The following is a 21,023-nucleotide window of genomic DNA, read 5'->3' as shown; positions in this document are numbered from 1 at the left end:
GGAGGTGGGAAAGTAGAAGGGGATTGTTTTTCTCTACTAAGATGATTTTAATTGTAGACTAAGAGCTATAGGGTCATGCATTTTACAGTTAAAAAATGAGAGAACATCTCAACCAACCACCAAGTGCTCAGGGTCACAGAGCTAGGAAGTGTTAAGTGTCTGAGACCAGATTTGAACTCGGGTCCTCCTGACTTCAGGGCTGGTATACCTCATGAAATCCTAAAGAGCTACATTTGCAAAGAAAAAAGCACTCCCCTCTTTGGGGATGTTTGGGTGAGCTATCTGATAGTTTTGCTGCTTATTCCTGAATTTGTGTCTTGGACATACACAGCTGTGTTTCTTCCACTAGCCATGTTGTCATGGGCAAGTTATTTAATTTGTCTTAACCTTAATATCCTCTGTCTGAAAAAGAAGGAATTAGACCAAATGAGCCTAAGGGCCTTTGCAACTCTCATGTTCAATCATTTGAAACTTATCCCTAGCTACCCTGAATTTCTGAGCCCAATTGAAATAACTCCCCTTGCCCAGTAGGCAGGTCTCGGCCAAAACTTTGAATAACCAGATCTGCCAGGGTCAGTCAGGTGGTACCAGTGGATAGAGCCCTGGGGTTGGAATCGGGAAGACTCACCTTCCTGAGTTCAAATCTGGCTTTAGACATGTAATTACTGTGTTACTCTGGGCAAGTGACTTGATCTTGTTTGCCTTGATTTCCTCATCTGTAAAATGAGCTGAAGAAAAAATAACCATTATCTCTGCCAAGAAAACCCCATATGGAGTCAGAGAGAGTAGAATATGACTTAAACAGCAAAAAAAAAAAAAAAAAAATTCACAGTTACAGCTGGGATGAGCAGCTATTGCTTCAAAAACCACCCTTTACCTAACATTAGTTAGGATACCTATTTACCCTATATGTCATATACATATTTCTTACACTTTTATGATCATTATCTTTACTACACCATAATTTATTTTTCCAATAGAACATGCAGTGTATATTGTAAGAACAGATAGAGCTGTGTAACTTAAATTCCTAACCACAGTGCTTGTAGTGTGTTTACAAATGCATAACAAAGCTCTGAGATTGTTACCGGGTTTGTGGGCTTGAAGCAGATATTTTTAAGTCAGATTGATTTGCACTGTATTCTAGTAAAATAATAGATACAAAAAAAAATCACCAAGTCTTGGGTGGTCCCATTCTACTAAATTGAGTCAGATTATGGGGAAAAGGAAAAAAATGGGAGGGTAGTTCAGCACTAAAATAAGAAGGAATAAAAGTATCTGAAGGGAAAAAGAAAATAGAGGAATTTAGGTTCTTTATATCATTTCAGACTAGTGATCATCCTGTCATGGATAGTCTATATAAGCTCTCTTGTTTCTCTTGACTCTTCCTCCTTCTTCTATGTCATAGATTCCTCATATTTTCCCCAACTTCTTATAGGAAATGTTCCGCAAGAACGTTTCTAACTTCAACTATTTTAATTATTTTATTTCAAATTACTTTTCACATGTGCATAGTATCTTAAAATTTATAGAGTACTTACCATAGAAGTTTTTTAGGCAAAAGTTTTATTGCTTCTATTTTATAGATCAGGAAATTGAGATTTAAATGACCTTCCCAGAGCTACTAATAAATGTTGGTGAATGAGAACCCTGGCCTCTCCTGATTCTGGATTCACTACACTGCCTTCCCCAAATTTAAGCTATGGTCTCAGACCTATCTCTTGAACACCATAGCTATGCCTCCAGATATCTACAAGATATCTCTTCCTAAATGTCCTCCAATTCCTTAAACTCATTATGTGTAAAACCAAACTTTTATGTCAAAACCTGTTTCTTGTTGTGATTTTTCTGTCTACCCAGGCACCCATGTTTGAAATCTTAATTTTTAACTTTTTTTTTTAAATTTATTTTTTAATAGCCTTTTATTTACAGGATATATGAATGGGTAACTTTACAGCATTAACAATTGCCAAACCTCTTGTTCCAATTTTTCACCTCTTACCCCCCCCACACCCTCCCCTAGATGTCAGGATGACCAGTAGATGTTAAATATATTAAAATATAAATTAGATACACAATAAGTATACTTGACCAAAACGTTATTTTGCTGTACAAAAAGAATCAGACTCTGAAATATTGTACAATTAGCTTGTGAAGGAAATCAAAAATGCAGGTGTGCATAAATATAGGGATTGGGAATTCAAGGTAATGGTTTTAGTCATCTCCCAGAGTTCTTTTCTGGGCATAGCTGGTTCAGTTCATTACTGCTCCTTTGGAAATGATTTGGTTGATCTCGTTGCTGAGGATGGCCTGGTCCATCAGAACTGGTCATCATATAGTATTGTTATTGAAGTATATAATGATCTCCTGGTCCTGCTCATTTCACTCAGCATCAGTTCGTGTAAGTCTCTCCAGGCCTTTCTGAAATTATCCTGTTGGTCATTTCTTACAGAACAGTAATATTCCATAATATTCATATACCATAATTTATTCAGCCATTCTCCAACTGATGGGCATCCATTCAGTTTCCAGTTTTAGCCACTACAAAAAGGGCTGCCACAAACATTCGTGCACATACAGGTCCCTTTCCTTTCTTTATAATCTCTTTGGGATATAATCCCAGTAGTAACACTGCTGGATCAAAGGGTATGCACAGTTTGATAACTTTTTGAGCATAGTTCCAAACTACTCTCCACAATGGTTGGATTCGTTCACAACTCCACCAACAATGCATCAATGTCCCAGTTTTCCTGCATCCCCTCCAACAATCATCATTATTTTTCCTGTCATCTTAGCCAATCTGACAGGTGTGTAGTGGTATCTTAGAGTTGTCTTAATTTGCATTTCTCTGATTAATAATGACTTGGAGCATCTTTTCATATGACTAGAAATAGTTTCAATTTCTTCATCTGAGAATTGTCTGTTCATATCCTTTGACCATTTTTCAATTGGAGAATGGCTTGATTTTTTATAAATTAGAGTTAATTCTCTATATATTTTGGAAATGAGGCCTTTATCAGAACCTTTGACTGTAAAAATATTTTCCCAGTTTATTGCTTCCCTTCTAATCTTGTCTGCATTAGTTTTGTTTGTACAAAAACTTTTCAGTTTGGTATAATCAAAATTTTCTATTTTGTGATCAGTAATGATCTCTAGTTCTGCTTTGGTCATAAAGACCTTCCCCTTCCACAGGTCTGAGAGGTAAACTATCCTGTGTTCCTCTAATTTATTAATAATTTCATTCTTTATGCCTAGGTCATGAACCCATTTTGACCTTATCTTGGTGTACTGCGTTAAGTATGGATCAATGCCTAGTTTCTGCCATATTAGTTTCCAATTTTCCCAGCAATTTTTATCAAACAGTAAGTTCTTATCCCAAAAGCTGGGATCTTTGGGTTTGTCAAAGACTAGGTTGCTATATTTGTTGACTGTTTTATCCCTTGAACCTAATCTATTCCACTGATCAACTAATCTATTCCTTAGCCAATACCAAATAGTTTTGGTAACTGCTGCTCTATAATATAATTTTAGATCTGGTACAGCTAAGCCACCTTCATTTGATTTTTTTTTCATTAATTCCTTGAAATTCTTGACCTTTTGTTTTTCCATATGAACTTTGTTGTTATTTTTTCTAGGTCATTAAAATAGTTTTTTGGGACTCTGATTGGTATAGCGCTAAATAAATAGATTAGTTTAGGTAATATTGTCATCTTTATTATATTTGCTCACCCTATCCAAGAGCATTTAATATTTTCCAATTGGTTAGATCAGACTTAATTTGTGTGAAAAGTGGTCTGTAATTTTGCTCATAAAGTTTCTGATTTTCCCTTGGCAGATAGATTCCTAAATATTTTATATTATCTGTAGTTACTTTAAATGGAATTTCTCTTTGTAACTCTGACTGTTGGATTTTGTTAGTGATATATAAGAATGCTGATGACTTATGTGGGTTTATTTTATAACCAGCAATTTTGCTAAAGTTGTGGATTATTTCTAATAACTTTTTAGTAGAATCTCTGGGGTTCTCTAAGTATACCATCATGTCATCGGCAAAGAGTGATAATTTGGTTTCTCATTGCCTATTCTTATTCCTTTAATCTCTTTCTCAGCTCTTATTGCTAAAGCTAGCGTTTCTAATACAATATTAAATAGTAACGGTGATAGTGGGCAACCTTGTTTCACTCCAGATCTTATTGGGAATGGTTGCAGTTTGTCTCCATTACATATGATGCTTACTGATGGTTTTAAATAGATGCTGCTGATTATTTTAAGGAAAAGTCCATTTATTCCTATACTCTCAAGTGTTTTTAATAGGAATGGATGTTGGATTTTATCAAATGCTTTTCTGCATCTATTGAGATGATCATATGGTTTTATTAATTTGGTTATTAACATGGCCAATTATATTGATAGTTTTCCTAATATTGAACCAGCCCTGCATTCCTGGTATAAATCCTACTTGATCATAGTGTATTATCTTGGAGATGATTTTCTGTAGTCGTTTACAAGAAACACATTTAAAGCAAGGAGATACATATAGAGTAAAGGTAAAAGGCTGGAGCAAAATCTATTATGCTTCAGGTGAAGTCAAAAAAGCAGGGGTAGCCATCCTTATCTCAGATCAAGCAAAAGTAAAAATTGATCTAATTAAAAGAGATAAGGAAGGAAACTACATCCTGCTAAAGGTAGCATAAATAACGAAGCAATATCAATATTAAACATATATGCACCAAGTGGTATGGCATCCAACTTCCTAAAGGAGAAGTTAAGAGAGTTGCAAGAAGAAATAGACAACAAAACTATAATAGTAGGAGATCTCAACCTTGCACTCTCAGAATTAGAAAAATCAAACCACAAAACAAATAAGAAAGAAATTAAAGAAGTAAATAGAATATTAGAAAAATTAGGTATGTTGGATCTTTGGAGAAAATTGGAGATAGAAAGGAATATACTTTCTTCTCAGCAGTTCATGGAACCTATTCAAAAATTGACCATATATTAGGACATAAAGACCTCAAAATTAAATGCAAGAAAGCAGAAATAGTAAATGCTTTCTTTTCAGATCATGATGCAATAAAAACTACATTCAACATAAAGTTAGGGGGAAATAGACCAAAAGTAATTGGAAACTAAACAATCTCATCTTAAAGAATGATTGGGTGAAGCAGCAAATTATAGATACAATTAATAATTTCACTCAAGATAATGACAATGATGAGACATCATACCAAAATTTGTGGGATGCAGCCAAAGCAGTAATAAGAGGGAATTTTATATCCTTAGAGGCTTACTTGAATAAAACAGAGAAAAGAAAAGATTAATGAATTGGGCTTGCAACTAAAAAACTAAAAAGACCAAATTAAAAACCCCCAATCAAATACTAAATTGGAAATTCTAAAATTAAAAGGAGAAATTAAAAATATTGAAAGTAAAAAAACTATTGAACTAATTAATAAAACTAAGAGTTGGTTCTATGAAAAAGCCAATAAAATAGATAAGCCTTTGGTAAATCTGATTAGAAAAAGGAGAGAGGAAAATGAAATTAATTTTTAACTTTTAACCTTTATTGTCCTTACATATCCTTTCCTACCAATTCCCAAGACTGTCCTTATTTCCATGCTTTCTCTCTATTTCTTCTGCCTTCACTATGATACCAGCCTGTTCTTACCTACTTGGAAGAAGGACAATCTGACTTCCTAATAACTTGATCTGTTTTCTCCTCTTTCTAAACTTTTCTTCATACTGCTACTGTATACCCAACTTCTCATGAATAACACAGGTCATAGCTATCTCCAAGGAAGCTTTCTCCAAGTTCCCTTTTCCAAACTGGGAATTGTCTTTCCTATCTTAAGACCTCATATACACCATTGTTTCCAACTCTATTATATATATTTAGCATGTATTATTTTGTATTGAAATCACTTGTGTATTTTCCTTCATCCATACCAAGATATTTTTACCTCCTCATCACACAGTTTGTGAAAGCAGAGAGGATATGTCTTCTCCTAACTTTCAGAATAGCCAGGCAGATTTCATTTACTAAATAATTATTGAAATGATTCAGTCGGATTAATATATGTTTCCTAGTTCCCTAATAAGAAAAGAGAACGACAAGTAACTAATGATGAAAACCTGAGCACTTTGACCATGTTATTACAGAAATTTTTTAAGCTTTGTGAAAGACACTGAAATTTTAACTGTTCTTTGTTTTTGTTCTTATATTTCAGGAATCATATGAGATATTTTATGCTGTTAGTTTGTACCTCCCCTCTGGAATCTATTGTGGTCTCACTAAGTTAGAAAATTGTGCTGATCTGATCAGAGTTTCAGTTTTGATCTTAACTCAGACTAGTTGATTTTGAATTAGATAAATTGTGCTTAATCAAGTTTTTTCAACAGTTTTACAAATCCATGTTCCTTGTGGCAAGGAGACTGAACAAAGAGGCACAGTGCAAACCTCTTGTGAATCCTGATAAAGTCACTTCCAAGTGCCTGTACCACTTATAAAATCAGTATTTTGGGATCATTTTAAGCTTTATTTGTCCCTAAATATGTGTGCTTTAGTACACACCTTTTTGATGTTTAAGCCTAAGATTACATATATCAGTTTTTCATACTTCTGGAACTCTCTTAACTAATTAATATTTAATGGGAAGACTACTCACTAACATGATTCTATATGACGTATATCAAAAATGAATGTAAATGTTCTCATTAAATCACAGTGTGTTTGCTTATTTTTTTTAAATAAGTATTTCTATTTGATATCAAGATTGCACATAAGAGTAAAAATCAAAGTACATTTTGGATTATAATTGTTAGTAGTTTTCCAAATCAGTATCTTTCCCATTTCTTTGTGGCTCTATTTCTTCCCCCCATTCTTCTACCATATGTACTTAATAAAATAGCTCCCCTTTCAATGTGACTAAGCCTTATAGGCTTACAACTAATTTTCTTTTACTTGTGGTATATGGAATTATTTAAATATAGTATTTACTTGCTTTTGTACAAATGGAAAGGTAGGGCATGAAACATTTGCACCACTCAGATCTATAAAATGTAGTACTATCATAAAGCAAAGCAACACTTCAGGAAATATCTATAAATCCTTTAATCTTTTAATATCATTTAGAATAAAATTCATAATAATAGATGTATAAATGTTGGGTTAAATTTATATGCAAATGATTTCAGTGTTCAAAAAAAAAAGACTTAAGGCTCCATGTTCATTGTTTTCTGGTCCATTAAAAAATAAAATAATTCAGGGATTGATTTTTGGGTTCTTGAGCTACCACATTTGAGGGTAGTGCTTATCCAGAAGAGTGCTCTTGTTTTGAGGGGGAAAATGAAGGATACATCTTTTCTGACATTTTGGGTAAAAGTCTTGAACTTAATCAAAGCTTTTTTGCTCCTAATTTTTCTTTTTGCCTTTGACATCACTTCATGAAATATAACGATCCAGTAATTCCTGTCCATTTACTGTAATATCAACTTGGTTCTTGGGAATTAGGCTAAAACAAGAATGTTGATGACTAAATATAATAGGCTTGAGACTTTATCTGTAGATTCATTAAAATGTCATCTTTTAATCCAGAGGAGAGATTAAGAATGATTTACTTTTGGTATTAAAGTTAACTAAACCAGGTTTTACAAAATTCAGTATAAAGGTTTGATGAGGTTCCAGTGCATTTATTTATTACTTTACTCTCAGAAAATCGAAAAGTAATTTACAAATTTCTGACTGTCAGCATCACTAGTGTTGCAAATGGAAGATAGAAGATCGAGGAAGGTTAGTCAAAGCCAAAAACAAATGAGTGGCTGCAGTTAGGTCTCCTAGAAGACACTGCTCCATCTGCTACCCCAGCCAGAACTGCGCCTGCCTAGCCTTGAGTACACCCTGCCCTCACAGTAACCACCCTGACACCTAGAATTTACTAATTCTAGGTAAATACGTATTCCAGTTCTTGTTGGACTCCTTTTACATGGATAGCCTGATGTTCAGTTGCCTTACTTTGTAACCTGTATATTATATGTTAGTACAGTAGTAGATTTTATAATTTATGAATAAATACACACATTGTTGGAGTGCATATCTAATATTCTGGTTAGTTTTCTGGAGGTCTCTGGACCAGCCTTTGTTTCAGCAGAGTAATCACCACGAGAATAGCCAGAGATAAAAGTCCAAAAATCTTTATTGTCTCCTTCAAAGCCTGTCTCCTCCACCTGTGGCTCAATTAGCTTTCTGGAGGTCTTCCGGAGTCTTGGTTTCAGTGGAGAAGCGGAGGAGAGTCACCACGATGGTGTGAGATGGAATGTCTGAGTCCAAGAGCTTGTGCTCCAGCCTCCTAGTCCTCTCTGACTCTGACCTCTTAAATACTCTATTACAACTAAATCCATTCACCATACTGAGTATAAGCCAATCATTATATCATTAGAGAACCATTATTTATTGTAAGATTAATTCAATCATATTCAACTAGAGAACTATTAATCACCATGCTAAACTAGATAACCATTGTTTTATCAATTCCTCTGAGTTAACACCTTGTTGTAAAAATCCTTGTTTCAAATACAGAGTTCTGGCCCATTACACATGCTCAGAAACATTTTTTTACTAACAGGTAACTCTTATCCAAAAAGTACGTTTCTATAATAGTAATTTGCTGACTGTGCTTATTATTTTCATTAAAGTCATTGAATCTTAAACACAGAAATCTACTTTCCCTCTTCCTGTACTTGGACATAATACATGCTCCACATTCTACTTCCCAACCCAGATCTGGATCCCTTAGTTCTGATATCTTTTTTATGTATACTTTTCCAGTTTAGATAAAATCTTGTTTAGGAGCCCTTCTCTATTTTCTCATTCTCCTAATTGATCCTTTAGAGCCATTGTGGCTGAGGAAAAAAAGCTGTGTTGAGAGTGGATTTGAATCCTGCTATTCTTGTTCTCTGTTACCATGGACAAGTATTTCTCAGAATCTCACCACTCTCATGTGTAAAGTGAGAGATTGAAGATTTAGACTGCCTTCCTCAGACTTATTGTGAGGAGGAAAGCCTTTGTCAAACTTGATGTATTAAATAAGTAGTAGCTCTCAGATGATTTTGGCAAGATAAAAGACCTTATAACTTACCCATCATCCCACCATTTATACATGTCATTAAAAAAATTTATCCTTGAAATTAATGAGACAAGTATACTTCTTTGGGTGAACAGCAAGTTTGTCAGGTTTTTGTCGTTCCTAAATGAGTTATTAAGTCACATCAGGAACTAAATATATCTATTTTTGTATTACAGAAATTAATAATGTTAAAAGAATAGTCTACAAATTTGTCTCATGGATTCTTAGTTATCACTAGCAGTTCCTGGACTATATTTTTAAAACTGGTACTTTAAAGCCAAGAGAGGAAAAAAAAGAAAGTTTGACACTGTTGACTGGGAAAGTCTACCTATGGTATTTGCTCTTGGGAATTGCTCATACTTACAAATCAGAAAAATTGTTAAATTTTATTTTTAAATTGAATTGAGTTTTTGTAATCGGTGTGTGTAGGGAAACACAAAAATTGGCAGAAGTATGGGGCTATTAAAAGCATAAAGAAAACAATAAAGACAGATACGTTATTTAAGAAATTCTCATATGAATTAACATTGATAGGAAATTTTTACTTTGATTTAATTTGGTGGATCAAAAATCATTAGATTATTTGCATGTTCTAAGATACCTCATATTTATATTCTTTCCATTGTTTCCATTTCATACATAATGCTAATAAAATCTTCTAGTTGTGTTCTGCTTTGGAGTATGAGCCCAGCTCATTTCAAAGAATTTGTCAAGAGCTCTTTCTCAGTTGATAGTTGACTTTAAAATTATTCACTATTTCCACAGAGCTTTGTTAATCAACAACATTCAGATACATCATTACTTTGCTTAAAACTGTCAGCCTTCTATAATGGTTTTAGACCTTGTAGATTGTACCAGAAGTTGCTATAAAACTTTGCAGTCATTTTGCAACTTCAGGAAGCCAAGGTGGGGAAATGAATCTTAACTTTTCAGTAATTTCATTGAAAAAATGAAATAAACTAAAATAGTGTTGCTGTTTTCAAATTATTGAAATAATTCAGAATTATGCGGTTTTAATGATAGTGGCAGGTGCATTCTCCTTTCTGAAACAAAATTTTCTTTCCTAAAAAGAGATGCCATTAGGTCACCTGTCCTTCATCGTCATTGACACAAATAAAGGTAATTGAATTTATTTTCTTGACTGTTGAAAAAGAATTTACTCAACTTGTAGTTAATAGAGGTCCTGGAATTACAATTCTTCATACTCTTCCCCAGTGTGCTCCTTATTTAAAAACTAATCTTGACTAAACAGACCTACTTAGAGTTCCCTATATACAATTATCTATCTCTTCCTAGTTCCATTGGGAAAAATTACCTATGAAAGAGAAAACGAGTCATGAGACAGGTTTTTTTCCAGAAATGATAAGAGGATGATGAAATGATGAAATCAGTATCTGCAAGTAGTTTTTATTGTTTTTGTTGTTTTTTTTCTTTTTTCTTTTTTTTTTAATATACTATTTTATGATTTTGATTTTTTGAGAGGAATTGGGAGTTTAAGTGATTTGCCCAGAGTCACACAGCTAGTAAGTGTCTTTGTCTTTGTACTCAGGTCCTCCTGACTTCAGGGCTAGTGCTGTATTCATTGGGCCATCTAACTGCCACTATTATTTCCTTTTGAAAAACTGCATGAGAGCTGAGGCACAAGCAGAATAGAAGGCAGAGAGGGAGGAGATTTGGAGCCTGAGACCTGGGTTCCTATTCCATGTCTTACCATTTAATGACTTCATGTAAATCATATACTTAGAAATCATAAGTGAAAGCTTTTCCTTTTTGTACTATTTTGTATTCTATGTGGTTCATTTTTATTTCCTCATTTGTTTTCCTCTTAGACTGTGTATATTTGTTCATACCTTTCTAATAGGATTAATCTACATAATGAAGCAGCTTTTTCTTATGGGCAGCACAACTGAAGCATGAAATTTGTTAATGAATTTGAAGCTTTTACCAAGAAAATTTCTAGTAAATAAGTATCAGGTAACTTGTAGGCTAATCTTGCAAAGGATAAGTTTTGGGTAGTAACACAATTTAGCTTTCAAAGGCAGTGGTCTCATTTTTATTCCAGATGTAATGACATTCCCTAAAGTAATTTTTTAGGCCATATTACAAAAAAACCTTTTTGTTCTGATGTTCAATATCTCTGTTATCTAGGCTCAAAACCACTCTTACTTTTGACTTATCTCTTGCCCCCCCCATTCAGTCATATGACTATTCTTAAAAGTACCTCTAAAATATTTCATATCATTTTTACCCCTTCTCATTTCTTCCTTCTCTGAATGATAATAAAATTTCCCCAAAGTTCTCTCCTGTCACAATTCTTTCCTTCACTTCTATCTCATACAGATTAATCTGTCTAAAGCATAGCTTTGATCATATTACACATACAGATCAAAAAATTCACTGGCTCCCTTTTTTTTGTTGAAACAGACCAACCTCTTTGTATTTATGGCATGGATTTCTATTATTTTCCTCCCAGTCTACGGTTCTAGCCTTACTTCCCACTGTTTCCCTTCTCTTATTCCTATGCTGCAGCCCATTTGACTGTTTTCCACATTTCTCTGCTTTGACATCTCTATACTAGATTCCCATACTCATTTTTCTGGAATGGTTTTCAATCAAAGACTTTATCCTTTGGGTCCCAATCTCCTTGAAGCAAACTTTCATTTCCAGCAAATCAGTCAGTCAACAAGCATTTATTAGGTACTTGCTTTGTGCCTGGCAGGGGGTTAGATGAAATACAAAGACAAACAAAAAGAAACAATAGCTGCCTTCAACAAATTTTCATTCTCTGGGAGTACAGATAAGGAAAGAAACTAGAACTAAGATTTCATTGATATATGTATAAAATCAGTAGGAGGAAATCTGAGGAGTGGGAGTAGGGACTGTAGCAGGTAAGGAATCAGGAAAGACCAGATGTAGAAGATAGTGGTGGAGTTGTGCTTTAAAAGAAACTAAGAGCTCTGGGAGTTAAAAGGGAGGAAGAGGAAGTACATTTCCTAGGTAAGGGAGGCAGTCCATAGGAATGTGCTTTTGCAGAGCAACAGTTGTATACTGGGAAAGATGAAATAAAATACAATCTTCAATTCACAGAACCTCCCAGTCTAGAAAAGACATATAACCTTTAATGTTTAGATACATGATTTCATCAGTATGAATCTCCTTCCAGTGATTAAGGTCAGAGGTCATCTACATTTTCTTATTCTGCATAAATCTATTCCATTTTTTTTCCATAAATTTTTTATAGGAGAACCATCCAGTAATGTCTTCTTTTAACATCTGGTCTGTCCTAATATAGTGCTCAGTTTAGTTATTATTCTTACTCTCATTCTTACCAATGATCTAATATGTTCTAAATACTTTCTTTGCTGTCATTTATGCTTACATGTTGTGTTAGTGATAACAGTTTTGCCTACCATGTGGCTTTCCATTTTTCTTTGTGTTACTTGATATCATAATATTCTGTTTCCCAGCTTGGAACCTCACTGAAAAAATAATGATATCAAAAAGTTATTGTGGCAGTAGGCAGTTTGGGATCATTTGAAAGCATTGTATAGTTTCTGAAATATTATCTGAGGTGTTTTTCCTACTGAAATATGTGCCCAAAAATTGCTAACCAGTATATATCGTCTGTTCTAGGAGATAACACATATCCCTCTCAGTGAGAGAAATTGGATTCCATGATCACTGTAGCCAAGATCTTTTTCCAACATTAAAATTCTTTGTTCTTGTGATCAAATAATCATAGAAATATTTTTTAAAATGCTTATGTGGAAGAGAAAGAAGCCATATAATCCATCTCTTCTTTGCAGATTAATTTTTGACCTTCAAAGATTAAGTGACTTGCTCTTAAGGTCACAAAGCTAGTTTAGTGATTGAGCTAAAAAGACTGGAATCCAGAGCTGCTGCCTTCTGGTGGGGGGAATTATCCGGAAGAAGGTATAATATCCATTGAGCTTTAGGAGGTTCATTTTGCCATGAAACTTGCTTCTCTACACATATTCCCTTTCTTTTTAGTCCTGCCTCCCAGTTCCTTAAGGAGACATGGAAGGTCCCAAGATTCACTATCTGTGTTGGTTTGTTTAATCTACAGGGATGTCATAAGTGAGACTAAGCAGCTAATCTAGTTATCCTCTTCTAATAGCTACTTCCTTTTGCCCCAGGGACAAAATTGGTTCCAGGAAGAGGCTTTATTTTATTCCTTTGATCATATCTGGAGTATTGTGATTGGTTCTAGGTGTCACATCAAAAAGGAAGAATGTCAACAAGCTGAATTGTATCTAGAGTAGGGTAACCAAAATGGTGGGAGAACTGAATACCCTGTCCAATGAGAATGGAAAACGGAACCTGAAGGCTGCCACGTGGAAGACTGAGAATACTTGTTTTATTGGGTCATAGACAACTGAGCTAGGAGCAGATAGAGGCAAATATTTGCTTTATAAAAAGAAATCTTTCCTAAGATGTTTTGTTTGTTTGTTTGGTCTGGCCCTGTGATTTCATTAATATAGAGAGAAATTCCATTGCAGGGAAATAACTTTCTATATATAACTTCTCAGTTGCCCGGAGCAGTGAGTAGTTAAATGATTCTCCCATGGGTCACACAGCTAGTATAGTATGTGAACCCCAAGTTCTGATCACTGAGGCTACCAGCTCTTTATCCAGTACTCCACCCTACCCCAAACAGAAGGTATTCATTCAAGCAGTATGACTACTCTCAGAAGTATTCCTCCCTTCCAACTCTTAGCTTTCCTTTCTCAAAGTCAATATAATTTTTCTGTACTACCATATGTGAAAGTTTTGCAGTTTAAATCATACAACCTTTTTTGTGTTTGACTTAAGTAAGAACAGCTTACCAAGAATTACCTTGATATATGTATGCATCTCTTTGTAATTAACAGGAACAAGAACAAAAGGCTGAAGAAGAGAGAATTCGGATGGAAAATATCCTTAGTGGAAACCCTCTCCTAAATCTTACTGGTCCCTCTCAGCCTCAGGCCAACTTCAAAGTGAAGAGAAGGTAGGAGTCTGTTTCCTTTACCTTCTGGGAGGACTGAATTAAAGTCAGAATGATGTTTTAAAATCACTTATTTGCCTATATTCTGTTTGTGCTTGGTGAACTAGAATTAAACACTTCTACTTTTTGCAAGACTCCTCACATTCAACTTCAGGGTGGTCATCTGGACATAGTTCTCTCTAGGTCAGAATTAGTTACACTATATTGCTTCTGTAATATACATTCCTCCTTATTTTGCTTTTCTCTCATTTCTGGTTGACTGAACCTTTAATTTATTGTTTGTTGTATAAAGACTTAGGATGTGTAAATTTCCTTTGAGAGGTATCTTAATTGGTTTTTATTGATATGCATGTTAGCAATTTACATTTTGCTTTACTCTTTCCACCAAACTCTTGTTTCTTTTATATTAGATACGTGTATAACCCTGCCTAGAGGGCACATTCTTATGGGCAGTAATATTTTAGAGACCCAGGCAAAAGAAACTAGCCTGCACTGCCATTAGAATTTGTTTACTAAGTATTGGCTCACTGATAATTCTTTTATTTTTGTAGAACATCAGTTTTTTCTCTTCCTATGATTAATGTGTACACTGTCTTCACTAAGTATTATTTCTTCTATAGTTATTGTTGAATGATTAAAGTAGGGTTTTAACATTTGAGGCTGTTTGACTTTGGAGACCAGCTTTATCAACCATAGATGATTAGTTAATTCTGACTTATCAAGAAAATGGTATTAGGAAGCCTAAGGTACTATTTCAGTATTTAAAACCTAGAAGTCTTAAGATTGAAAAAGTATCTCTTTGTACTAAGCCATGAAAATATTTTTGATCTTTGTATTAAGAGGTTTCGGTTGGTTAGTTGATTGAATACCCTAGAGTAACATAAAGGGTTCTTAACCTTTTTGTGTACTCTGAATTCTTAGGCAGTCTGGTAAAGCCCATTGAATCCTTCTCAGAATCATAATTTTAAATGGATTTATAAAATACACAGATTACAAAGAAAACAAATTCTATTGAAATAATATTTATCACAGCAGGGCAATTAGATAGTACAGTGGTTGATTAGCATGCCAGTCTTGGAAGTAGAAAAACCTAAATTCAGAGCTTGCTTTAGACTGATTAACCCAGTACAAATTACTTAATCTTTTTTGCCTCGGTAAAAGGAACTGGAGAAGGAAATGACACCCCACTCCAGTATCTTTGCGAAGAGTCAATCATAATTGAAGAACATCATTTATCAAAAAAAAATTAAAAACTACTTCCCAGCACGTAATGCAGGGCTTGGTAAATGGTAGGTGCTTAATAAATGCTTAAGTCTGACTGATCCTAGATTGAGAAAACCTTTATTCTAGATATTCAATTAAGAATGGCTTTTCTAAATTCAATAACAACAAAAAACAGGTCACTATAAAGCTATTAATCCAAATATTTAGTTATGCTTTAATCACTGTAGAGCATTTCTCATAGAGGAACCATAATGAAGGTATTGGTGATCATCTTGGTTGTTTTTACTGTGTTTAAAAACTGAAATTTATGTAAAAGGTTTTCTGGTAATTTTTCAGGTAAATGTAATACAAGATTGATTCTAAGGAAGATTTTCCAGTTATATAAAAAAGAAATGGTTTTAGACAAAATAGAATGAACATCAACAATATGGCATGTGCTAAGGAGAATAATATAAAAAGCATAAGAATCGCTTAAATTCTACTTATTGCTCATTCCAAACTGGACTATTTAAAACTCTGTTAACAACTCTTTTGTTTTTCTAACACCTTTAGGTGGGATGATGATGTTGTCTTTAAGAACTGCGCCAAAGGAGTAGATGAGCTGAAAAAAGACAAAAGATTTGTAAATGATACCCTTCGATCAGAGTTTCACAAAAAGTTCATGGAGAAATATATCAAGTAGTACAGTTTTATGTGCTTAAATATTACAAAGGGGGCTCATTCAAACTTTAAGGGTCATTCTGGCTTTAATTTGGTCAGGATTTACTTTTTATGCTCTTAATGGCTTATAGATTTCCTGCATTTAAAATTCTAAAATGCCTTTTTTGTTTGGTCAGTAATATTTTATTTGATAATGGCATCCTAGATCTAGGAATTGGTTTAACCCCTCTTCCTACATTGTTGATTTATCATTTAATAAACCAGTTTGTGTTCTGTGAACGTTTCCAGTTCTATTTTTTTCTTGTAAAAATGTTGTATAGGAAAATCTGGTTTTCAATAAAGATTTTAATTGTCTAAATACCCCTGTGTCTCAAGAAATTATCTTTGATTCCCACTGTTTAGTTTGAATTTATGCAAATAATGAAAAAATTTCATCTTGTATTTTAAAAGATTAGTGATATTGAAGTGGGTTGTGGTCCCTTTAAGAAACTGCCTTTGTGATTCCTTTCAGATTGATTTGTAATTCCTTTCAGATTACTCCCAGCTCCTCCTGGCTGATGCATTACCAGTTCCTGAAGCTAGGACCTTTGATTCACAAATCTTGGTCAAAAGCATCCCTTTGAATTCCAATAGGAGATCCAGGCTTTTCCCAGCTCCCATGAAGATCTGAGCCAACTTGGGCTGTCCCAACCCCCATTCTAATGATCTGCTTGGGTTTCCCAACCCCCAAGCAAATTCTAAACCTAACTGAAACCCAGGGAGGAGCCAACTTGGGACTCCACCCATGGGTACCCTTTAGCTAAATCTCTCATTTATAAAAAGAGCCAAACTAAAATCCTCTCTTAGCAGAGGTTTCAAATATGCCAGCCCTACACTTGGCATGCCAAGGAGCCTCTGCTCACTGGAATATTCTTTTCCAGTGCCATCTTCTCTTCACCCTCACCTATTTCCTTAACCAGACTTTAACCTTATTTCCAGTATCCATAATAAACATCTCTTTTATCAATCTAGGTTTTCGGGTCTGTAAATTCCTTTACAGGGGACTTCTGCGCCACCAGATGGGAGTCCCCAAAACTCCCTACCATTGTGCCGAATCCTGAGGGGTTGTAGGGGAGCCAAACCCCTCCATTTGATTCCCTGAACCCCTAACCTGCCACTAGGCTTCATTTAACAAATTGACAACCAGAAATCCTAATTTAATTTGGGTTTCCCAAATCTAAACCTCATCAATATATTATATGTTAAGGCTAGTATTTGTTTAGGTATCAGTAAGACTTGGTTGTTTTCTTCTCACTTTGTGACTGATCCATTGCCTTTTATTTTATCAGTCCAAATATGGGTCTTGACCCAAAGTAGGATTTTTGAGAAGAAAAATTATACATGCATACACTAAAAAATAACACTGATTTATAAACTAATGAAGTTTTATTTAAGATAGATTGGATGTGGGATGGGTGTGTAGCCTATACCAGTCACTGACTTGGTTTTTTTCCCCCATGACATTCTACTACCTTATAAAGAATTAAAAGAATATTAATTAAGGGAGTTCATTTTTGTCTTTTTTTTTTCTTCTTCATAAACTTGAAAGATCTGTGAGAGTTAAGTCTGGCAAGTAATATATTGCTCTCTCTTCCTCAGGAAATTCTTTGCCCTTGGCTTGAGATAAAAACTTCTGGAAATGAGCACAATACATTTTATTAGGCAGCAGGCATGAGATTTCCTCCAAGATACCCCGCTTCCATGTTTGTCTTTCCAGTGGAGATGTACCAGCTCTCAGAGCCCAGTTAAAGTTTACCATTACTGAACAACACTCAAAATAGTTGTAAACAGGGAAAGTGTTCATTTTCTTAAAGGTAGTGTCAAGTATATTAGTACAGGAAGGGGAAAGATTATAGCTGAGCTGTAATTAAAAAGTTGTCTTTAAATATAGGCTGAGAGGAAGTGTGGCGTAGTGAATGGAGATCTGACTTTAGAACCAAGAAGACTTGGATTCAAGTCTTCTCTCTGGCACATATTGGCTTCCTAGCTGTCACTTAGCCTCTCTGTGCTCTCTAGGTGGCTATCTTAATGCTACATTATAGAGAAGGTACTGACACCTGTATTGGTAGAAGGACTTTACACATCCAAAAGTTATGCGAAAATAACTTCAAAATTTTGGGTCACTGATGTGATTTCTCTATTAATGAGTAAAGGTAATTGATGCTAAAGTCATGAATACCCAAGCATTCCCTTTAAAACAATAGGAATCTATGTAATTGTTATTTCTTTGAATAGTCCTATTCTCTAAGACTTTTTGTTGTATTCTCCCCTTGAGATAGGTGTGTTTAATCATTATTCTTTCCATTTCTAAGTGGAAACTCTAGCAAAAGAAAGTTGTGACCTGTGAGCTCATTTAGTGAGTTAGTGACTAGGCTGGGCTTTGTCACTTGGCACCTGTATGTATTCTTTCTGTTTTATAAAAGGCATTATTAGTAATTTCAAATCATCAGATGGTTTTGTTTTTATATGAAGTAATTTGGCCTCCCAGATTTGGGTTATTAGATATGGTTTTTCATTTATTGGAGAAAAAAATATAGGGGGAAAGGTGATAGAATAGTTTAGTCACTTTAATCACCATACATAGAGAAGGGCTGTACCATATAATGGAAATTGGAGTCTTAAATTTGAAGTGCTTCCATGTTTATGTTCTCTAATGTGATATGACAAATATAAGAGCTAGTAGTATCTTCATAGGAATGACCAATGAAGAATATATTTACCTCTCAAATCCAAAAAAAAAAAAAAAAAAAGGAAGGTAATGTTTTGCTGAAGGATGAGTTCAGGATTTGTCATGTAAGACTGCTGTTATTTCTATCATTCATTTCAAAGGTTTTCCCATCATTTTTCATTGTGTGCACTTAAGGTTGCTAAAGAATGAGTTAGATTTTTACATATTCCTCTAGTTTTTTTTTCTTTCCTTCTTCCTCCATTGTGCTTTTTACCTTTTCATCAGTAATCTAACTGCAAAGAACATTGTGTTGTGCTGGACATTTTCTAACCTTGAAATTTTTTAAAAAGTGTATCAAATCCAAATCTCAAACCTATTTCTTCCTCATTTGGAGTTGAGATTTATTTACTGGAACATATTGGCTGTGGATAAGTGAACAGCTTGATAAGTATCAATATGAGTTCAAATCTGGCCTCAGACACAACACTTCCTAGCTGTGTGACCCTGGGAAGTCACAACCCCAATTGCCTCAGGTCCTCCTGACTTAAGGGCTGGTGCTCTATCCACTGCACCACCCAGCTGCCCATCATTTTTGTACCCCATGTTCTCTCCACTTCAGAGATACCACACTCTCCTAGTTCTCTTGCTGTTTCTCTAATGCTTCTTTAACAGTTCTTTATCTTCTTCCTGCCCAATCCCTTAATGTGCACATTCTGTAGATTTCTGCCCTTGCCTTCTCTTTCTAAAATTTCTTATTTGGTAATTCATTCCCACAATTTCAACTCTCAGTTCTACCAAGGTGACTTCCTAATCTATTTCCAATTCTAACCTTTCTCCCAAGCTGCGGACTCCCATCTCCAGCTCCTCACAGGAATGTCTACTTGAATGTCCCACTCATACCCCAAATACAACATGTCCAAAACTGAATTTGTCATCTTTTCCCCAAAACAGGCTTGTTATACTGATTTTATATTGGGGCCATCATTAATCTAATCAATTACATTCAAAACTTCTATTTGATTCTTGTCTCTCCTTAACCTTTCATATTCAGATATTTAGCTGATCTTATCAATTCTACTTCTTCAGTCTATACCTTCTATATTCCTTCAATTACTCTAGTACAGGTCCTCATGCTACTGTTTACTTGGACCATTAAAATAGCATTCCAACTTCTAATTTCCCCCTCTTTTCAAGCCATCCTTCACTCCGCTGCCAGGGTATGTCTTCCTCATATACAGATAAATTTTTTCTCAAAACTTCACTGGACTAGCCAAAATATCAAAGTAGCAATTGAGCTCTTCCCCAGAACTACTCTACAAAGAGCTAGAAAATGTACCAGCCAGTGTTTTGACTGTGAAGTCCAAGAAAAAATTAACTCACCATAAGTCATTTTTCAAGCTCAGGTCAGTTTAGAGAAACAAGTCTATTGAAAGTGAGGGTGAGCGTGGCCTGGAGTGACCACCAGAAGGCTTCCCACATGGGGACTAAACTAAGCTCCCTTCACAGCTATACACTAGGGAAAAAAGAGATCCCAAACTGACACAGATGAGCCTGATCTTGTGTAGGAAACAGAACAGGTGCCAGGTGGTGTCTCCAGTACTCACTGCTCAGTCTTAGGTCACAGATGTGGGATGGGCTGAGGAAGAGATTATATGTAGGGGTACTACATGTGGCAAAAGTTATCTCCGCCTCTAGACTGGGTACTGAGCAGGAAGAAAGTTTAGAAGTAACCAGCAGCTGTGTGGCTCTTAAATGACAGCAGAGTCAAGTCTCAGTTTCAGCCCCTCAGTCCAGATTGAGCCGTCAGTAGAATAACCAAGCCAGAATGCAGTCTGTCACCAGCAGAGCTTTCCAGCTGGCTTGCAGTGAGTGCTCATTCCAATGGCAATCTACTTGAACTCCAACCAGGAGCAAGCCTCCAAGTGTGTTGCTCAGTCCCAAGCCCAAGTCAGGAACTTGGCAAAATGCAGGGAGGGTATCATTTGGGAACACAGAAAGCTTGCAGGTACCTGCTTGACCTATCCCTAAGATCCTGTGTAACCCCAAGAATAATAGGTAACAAAGTAAAAAATCTTCCATTTGCTCCTTATTGACCGTAGAGTAAATTACAAATCCCTTTGAAATCACACTTAGGGCTCATCACAATTTGATACCATCTTACCTTTTTACCCTTATTTCATACTGTTCCTCTCCATACACATGCTGCTACAGTCAAACTGGACTGTTTGCCATATATACATGTGTATTGTATAGGTATATATGTTTATATGTATCTGTGTGTATGCTGCCTGTGCTTTCCCAC

The 21,023-nt window shown here is 35.1% G+C and overlaps 1 protein-coding gene across 2 annotated transcripts in view; it reads left to right on the top strand.

Moving 5' to 3' along the window:
• CWC15 (CWC15 spliceosome associated protein homolog) overlaps positions 1-16,374 on the top strand; it is a 31,571-nt gene extending 15,197 nt beyond the window's left edge. For both annotated transcript variants that reach the window (XM_003764300.4, XM_031961031.1), the window contains exons 6-7: positions 14,015-14,133; positions 15,907-16,374. In XM_003764300.4, coding sequence (XP_003764348.1) covers positions 14,015-14,133; positions 15,907-16,036 — 249 coding nt within the window. In that variant the 3' untranslated portion in view covers positions 16,037-16,374. The remainder of the gene's footprint in view (positions 1-14,014; positions 14,134-15,906) is intronic.
• The last annotated feature ends 4,649 nt before the right edge of the window (positions 16,375-21,023 follow it).

Source organism: Sarcophilus harrisii, chromosome 3 (genome assembly GCF_902635505.1).
Source record: "Sarcophilus harrisii chromosome 3, mSarHar1.11, whole genome shotgun sequence".
NCBI classification, from domain to species: domain Eukaryota; kingdom Metazoa; phylum Chordata; class Mammalia; order Dasyuromorphia; family Dasyuridae; genus Sarcophilus; species Sarcophilus harrisii.
The sequence above is the reverse complement of the archived record's forward strand: the minus strand, read 5'-3'. Positions and strand labels throughout refer to the sequence as shown.